This window comes from Solea solea, chromosome 2 (assembly GCF_958295425.1).
Source record: "Solea solea chromosome 2, fSolSol10.1, whole genome shotgun sequence".
NCBI classification, from domain to species: domain Eukaryota; kingdom Metazoa; phylum Chordata; class Actinopteri; order Pleuronectiformes; family Soleidae; genus Solea; species Solea solea.
This window is the reverse complement of record NC_081135.1, coordinates 36,016,040-36,023,530: the sequence shown is the minus strand read 5'-3', so window position 1 is coordinate 36,023,530 and position 7,491 is coordinate 36,016,040. Positions and strand designations below refer to the sequence as shown.

The following is a 7,491-nucleotide window of genomic DNA, read 5'->3' as shown; positions in this document are numbered from 1 at the left end:
GCTCAAGTGCATTCCAGGTGCTTCAGATGGGAAATAATTAGTTGTGAAGTGTGTGCCTGCTGAGCCAACGCGACGCACGACATTTTTAAGTAAATATATGTGGGTGGTGCTTTCGCCTTGAGGGGGAACAGATTCCAGCTCATAAAAGATGGATATCTGGCGCGGCGTTCTCCACCTGCTGTGCACAAACTCACTGTAACTGTAACAATATTCCTCCAACCGACCCGTCGTCAAGAGGGTCGTTTTCGCTGCTAATGAAAGCCTCTGGTTTTCCACTCAGGGCAGGAAAGCGCTGGCTTAACAGAAGCCAAACGCTGGACAAGACCGTATATTAAAAAAAAAAAGAAGGAAAAAGTGAAGGTGAAGCAGATTATGTGGACAATGTCATTAAAGCCCTGTGGTTTTAAGGCAAAGCAGAGGGTTATTAAACACAAAGCCCACAGGTATGATTCCCACCGTCAAACATGCGCGCGCCATTTCTTTTTCTGACACAAAGATGCATTAGTGGAACACGTCACTGGGGGTCACGATGCAGGCGACTGAGGAGGATAAACGGCCACCGGTTGGGGGAAACACGGCTCCCTGGGACTAGTTTATGTCCAGTGACAGAGGGGGGGGTGGTTTGCACTCTTTGCTGTGATAAATGTGTGGCGACACTCTCAAAACACACATTCAAGTTAATAAGTGTCTGAATGAATGTTAATTTTCACCTACATACACTCAATCAATGTTTAATACTTAAACGCGGCAGTACATGCGGCACATAATGAATTATTTGGACGCCGCGTAGCCTCCGTGAGCACATTTTCAGTTGATTTCCATTTCAGTAAACAAAAATGCTGTTGTTTTAAACTTAAATCTTCCTGGCAAAGAGCCTGAACGACTGCATCGAATAAATGTTCCGAGCCAAAGCAAAGGAAGTCGTAGTCGTCGCCTTCTTTTTTTTTTTTTGGCAGATTTCTAAAGGATATATCGTTTTTATTTGTTCAGCCAATACTCCCACGAATAAGTCTTTGCGTTCAACTCACTATTGTGTTGTTGTTGTTGTTTTTTTTAAATTGAAAGCATAGCATGGGGCAAAGCAATTAACTCAGTGAGGACAAAACATGATCACCCACGTTTGGACTAGTTTCACGGGCTGAAGATGATGAGCAGCAGCGAGCAAGAAAAGAAAGTCAAAAGGAAAAAATATGTGAAAGAACTGATGTGTTTGAAGACTGTAAAATAGTTCAGAGACCATTCAGTGCAAAATAAAACTCACAAAATGGGACTTATAAGAAGGCAAACTCGACCAAAACAACCTGAGCTAAGCTACGCTATGCTAAGCTAAGCTAAGACAACAAAGCAACTCCCATTTCAAAACGTATTCCAGGCAGCTCGGTGACGTAACTGTGATTAAACGTATTTAACGTGTGTATTAAACTAGTTAATGTAAGTGTAATGAACTTAATTGATTTTAAAAGGTGTTTAAAAGATGCTAACATAAGCTAATGACTCAAATTCCTTCAAACATAAAGTAAAACGATACGTCTTCTTATAACCTGATAACTTAAGTTTGAAGAAACCTGATTCATTTGGGTGTTTTACACAGTATGCACTTCTCATAAGATGCTAGACTTATCATTTTATTTTTTATTTAGTTTTTATATTTATTTTTGGAAGTTGTGAAACATAAGTCCAGTTTTTTTTAGTTTTATTTTAACATAGACTAAATATTTAATCGCAAACATCTTCTGGTATCTTCTATTTACTGAGAATTTTCATAATTCTGAGTTTAATAATTAAGTGATATCCTCGTATGGATAAGGAAAGTAGTGGCACTTATTTTCACTCTCTGCTTCCAAAATGTTCCTTTTTTTGAGATAACGTCAAAAACGGTAACGTCTCGCGTGTCGTCACCGGATCCACCGATCGATCGCGGGTTCTCAAGCCACGCTCTATCTTAGTCTCTGCTGTTACTGCTGCTGCTGCTGGTCGCCGCGTTCATCCATTTACCATCTTCTAATGGTTACGTCCAGCGCGATAAGGATCCTTGTCACAAACCGCTGAGTTTTCAAACGCGACTCCGAGGTGGAGAGAGAGAGCGTCAACAAACACAGAGCGGAGTCTGAAACGTCGCCAAACAACAAACCCGTGCAACTCGTTCCAACCTTCCATTGATCATCTATAGCACTTATCCTTCCAGGGTCACAGGGGAGCTGAAGATGATCCGCGTTGACATTGGGGGTTCGAGAGGCAAAGGAAAAACCTCTGGACAGATGCAGAGACAGACAGACACATTTAGAGGCTGCTATTGATTTAACTCCAATTTGCATGTCTTTGAACTGTGGGAGGGGGAAAAAAAGTACTTAGAGAAAAGCCATAATAGAAGTGACATAACGGTTTTATGTCAATTATCTTCATTAAAACAAGAGTGACATGAACGATCGATGAGTGATTAGGGGACGTTTGTAAGAGAATAACAACGGCGTGATGTGTAGTAACTGTAAATCATTGTTTGTTGTTAACTTTGTCTTAACAAGTTACATCAAATGAGAAAAGACGGTGACAAATAAAACACATTCGGACAAATAAAGTCAAATTAACGACTTGACAAATGTTATTGGTAACTTTAAAAGAAAATCCTCTGTTCTGTGGGAAAGGAAAACAACACGTGGTAAAACATCCACCTAACTCAATGTAATTCTTTCGTAATTGGTTTCCAGGTTTCCAAAAACCTGGAAATGATGATGTTTGTGTCCACAAACCAAACATTCAGCTCAAGTTTGAATGATTTCTTCGTTCTATGGAGCAAAGAAATCGGAAAACCTTCACATTTAACGAGCTGACAAATCAGAAAACTCAAAATAGTTGACACTTAATTTAGTAATTGATTGATCATTGAATAATCGAGTATCAGCTGGTTGTTAGTTACGAGGTCTTCCAGTCTTTAACTGTACGTTGAGGAGTCTGAAAGACTGGACAGACGCAGACTCCTCCTCCTCGTCATGCTTCAGAATAAATAAAAAAATAAAGTATTTTTAACTAAATCAACAGTTGGCCATCGTTCGCGTCGATTCTTGTGTCGGACGTCTCTGACCGATCATTTGGAACGTTGCCAGAGCAGGAACTAAAAATAGCACCGAGTCATGCTGGAACTGTACACCTCAGTGGAGGTTACTACCCGCCGCACCACCACGCGGCCTTCCTCCTGTTACCACGTGAAACAAACTCATTCGCGAGAGATTAAATGCACTGAGCGGTTCTCTCTCGCTAACCCTATAGCAATTACTGTTAAAGGGCCGCGTGGCCACAGTTTCAATTTAACTCCCGCTGCATGACGACAGACTAAGTGCTGACACATCCCCACAGCGTGTGTCGTCGCCTCTTTGCCAAGCCAAAACAAAAGTGCAAAAGTAACTCCGGGGGGGGGGAGCATCCGCCCCACACAAACCAACCATGACACATCTCTGCACCCCCCACCCAGCCCTCGCTCATCCTCTCCTCCTCCTCCTCCTTTTGTTCCTCGGTGATAAATATGAGAGCAGCTTTTTGACCTCCAGCAGCATCTCACCATTTCATCCCAGCACAGCGTGTCAGAGCTGATCACAGCGCACATTTGAGAACCACGGCACATGTCATCAATGAGTAATGCGCCTGTCAGTTTAGCTCAGTGGCTCACCTTAACATAAAGTGCTTAAACCCCAACACAAGCCCGGCGTCACTCGTGCTCCTCGGAGAGGCAAACAGATCGAGCGGACGCCGGTCGGCCGCTCGGTCACTCGGTCGCTCGCTCGCTCGTGGTATGCGCTGATTTAATGACTTCTTTAAAATTTTAAAAATCATCCATCAACAAAAACTATGTTTGGAATGAACGGAGGAACTTTATGTGTCTTTGGGAACATTTAGAATGTGCTCATGCACCAGAATAAATACAACTTGATAAGAACTTTAAATGGGATGTGTTCAAAAAAATTCAGAGAATTAAAAATGGACACCTTGACGAGCCTGCATGTGCACACAACCTACACAACCCCGCCCACTCGGGGGCCGTTCTTATGTTCCTGTTTGTAAGCTTTTGAAGTGAGGTGAACTAGTTGACAGCAAACCGTGTTTTCTACTGTTCTCAGATGTTAAGATGAAGCTTTTTAATTGTGATAATTGTTCTAACATACAGTGACAGTGCAAGTCAGGCCAATAAAACGGAATGTACAGATAATAGTCAGCTTCTACTTCTTAAATCAAAGTCCATTTAAGTGGAATTTAGATTTCACACACACACACACACACACACACACACACACACACACAGGACTAATCTCCAAGTGCTGTGTGTAGTTTTCTTCAAGGTGAAGCACTACCAGCACCAAGGACATGTGGGGGCATTACTCAGGAGCAGGTGGGAGCAAAACAAAACATATAAAACTGTCAGAGTCCTCCAACCTGGTCTGGTAATAAAAGCAGCTCACAGACTCTCCTCCTCCTCCTCCTCCTCCTCCTCTGCTGCTGTCGTATGTCTTATACCTGTTTTCATGTTCCTGACTATATTGTTTTGATGGACCAGTCGACATCTGCGGACACGTGCGGCGTGGACGCCGTTTTTTGGCCAACGACAGAGTCTCCACAAGGAAGAAATGGAACCAATCACGAAGGTGCTGGAGCTTTTTTTCATACATCCATCCTGGGACCCACTGAGGATCAGCTGTTGCTTGTAATTTTAGAGTTAAACGCCGTCACCAGATAGCCCATCGCTCCAAGAAAACGACTCCAACAACGTGTTTGTTTCGCACGTGTCATCCCGATCTGATTGGTTGTACGTCTGTCCTGTAGGCAGCCTGTGGCCAAGTGGAAAGGGAACTTGGCTTGTAACCGGAAGGTCGCCAGTTCAAGTCCCCCACCAGGTCGAAAAGGCAAGGTACCCAACCCCCATTGCTCCCCGGGCACTACTCAGTGTGGGTGCCCACTGCTCCTAATTCTAGGATGGGTCAAATGCAGAGAAATAATTTCCCTCAGGGGATTAATAAAGTATCTACTCTACCTCAAATGAGATTAAAACGCAGTCTGATGTTGATGTAAACATCTGGTGTGTCCATCAGAAACTCTACTAAGTTTCATCCAAACTGGCGGCACACGTTCATCATCTATCTCAGTGACAGGATGAACTTTCTTATGCTTATGTGAGACGGTAACGGCGATAAGGAGGTAAAGTTCTACACACGTCCACAGACGTCCACAAGTTCCCCAGTGGTTTAAAAATGTACAAATTTCAGGCGACAAAGAGTGAAAGCCCTGTGTGGAGGGTCTGAGCTCTCTGAGGGCTCGTGTTACTACCACTGTGTGTGTGTGTGTGTGTGTGTGTGGTTCTCCCCCCTCTCCCACCCCCTTTTTAAGCCATTCTCTTTCATACGCTGCGGCATCACAGAGACGCTGGTGAGGGACACGGGAGCCGTAAATGAAATCAATTACACCATAGAGAGCCGCACGTGTTACTGTCCTTTCATGGAATTCCACATGACGGAGCGAGTGTCTAATGGAATCTGACGTTTACTGTAAAATCAACAGCAAAAAGGACTCACTCGGGCGCCTGTTTACAAGGTCCGACCAGCTGCCGCTCGCCGCTGCGTATCAATCCACAAACCTCCCTCTGTCTGTCTGTCTGTCTGTCTCTCTGTCTGTCTGTCTGTCCTTGGACTCACTGGTGGGGCTGTTGTTTCATGAGGGAAACCAGGAAGTGCCAACCAGGCCCCAAACCCAACTCCACAAAAAAACAAAAGACATGTGATGATGGACTTGTGCTGTGATGTCACAGGTGACGTCAACATGTAGACCTCTGTGTTGTTCTATAGCACCAACACACGCACATTTTGAACAAAAACAAGCGCTGATTTCAACACTTATGAAGGGAAATGATGTTCAGTTTGTTCTGGAGAGACTCATTGATGTGTGGAAAGTAGTGTTTTCTAGAGTAATATCATAATAAATAGCATTCTTATTAGTATTATGAGGTCTGCATGTTGTGATTTAGTACATATAAAACTGAATTAAATTAAACCCATGTATCCTGCTGATATTATGAATTACAAATACTAGTTTATGATCAAAAACAATGTTAAATATAACAAAATGTCATCTGGAGCCGTTTTTTTTTAGTTTTTACCAATGTTTTACACTAAAGACACACATGCCCTGCCTGATTGATATATTACTAATCAATAACTGATTATTTCACCGCTGCGCATCACTGGGGCATGAAGGAATCGGGTACAGCTTCATCTTTAAACTGTAAATAAACGCACTCAGCCTCCAGCCGCAGCTCCAGCGGGCGTGTGTTTGGATATTTGCACGTCTATACAGGAAGAATCGACCTGCGTAAAGGAGCAGCAGCGGCCGCCTGTACATGTTCATCCGTGGCCAGTCAGCAGTTTCTCCTCCTCATCATCATCATCATCATCAGCAGCAGCAGCAGCTCCAAACACTCACTCTAAAACCACACAAATATACAAAACACACACACACACACAACATGCAGCGCCAGGTGTGTGTGTCTGTGTGTGTGCGTCTGACAGAAGCGCGCTGCAGGGCGAGCTCTCCAGACTGCACCTGTCTGCGCGTGAAGAGAAATGGACCTGTTTGCTTGACCTTCACTCTGAGTGTGAGCAGGAAACATCAACTTGACCATCTGTACTACTGACACCAAAGAACACACACACACACAAAGTTCAACACACGCAGCAACAGCGCAGCTTCAAATAGTCAAGATGCGTCTTCTCCGCTCTCTCCATCCCCATCTCCACCCGCATCATCAGCATCATCAGCACCAGCATCATCTCTGCAACAGCGGGGGACAAAAGCTTCGCAGCCAGGCGTTAAAGCTCGCAGTCTGCGGCCACTTGGGGAGGATGGGGGGTGAAACAGCAGCAGCAGCAGCATCATCAGCAGCAGCAGCATCAGCAGCAGCAGCGCGGCTCACAGGTGAGCTGTGAGCTTGGTGGACACATACTCACAGTGAGTGGCGGCGGACGCTCCGCTAGAGACGCTCAGAGTGCAGAGGGAAACCATATGCAACAGAAAAAACATCTTCCCAGGCGTGGTGTGGTTTATCCGCGCGTCCGCAGAGATACACAGAGCGGGAGAACGTGTGTGTGTGTGTGAGTGTGAGAGAGTGAGAGAGACACCAGACAAGGGCGCTTAATCCTCCCTGCTCCTCCAGCGCGGAGGCATAGAAGGAGACTGAAGTGGAGAGGCAGACTCCTTCCTTCCTTCCACGACGACACTCCCTTTACTGTGAACCACAGCCTCTCTCTCTCTCTCTCTCCCTCTCCCTCCCTCACTCCCTCTCTCCCTCCCTCTCTCTCTGTGTGTCTTTATTGGAAGAACAAGAGCACAGTGATGCCCATGCAGGCGCTGCAATACACAAGCAACAGCAACGATCCACAGAGAGCAGCACGAGCTCCTACTGTAGACATGCATGTGTGTGTGTGTGCAAATAAAGACAGGTTTATTGTATATATA

The 7,491-nt window shown here is 44.8% G+C and overlaps 1 protein-coding gene across 1 annotated transcript in view; it reads right to left on the bottom strand.

Moving 5' to 3' along the window:
• Positions 1-7,066, bottom strand: part of LOC131448236 (contactin-associated protein-like 5) — a 120,602-nt gene extending 113,536 nt beyond the window's left edge. Inside the window, exon 1 of the mRNA XM_058620518.1 lies at positions 6,984-7,066. Coding sequence (XP_058476501.1) covers positions 6,984-7,056 — 73 coding nt within the window. The 5' untranslated portion in view covers positions 7,057-7,066. The remainder of the gene's footprint in view (positions 1-6,983) is intronic.
• Between the last annotated feature and the right edge of the window lie 425 nt (positions 7,067-7,491).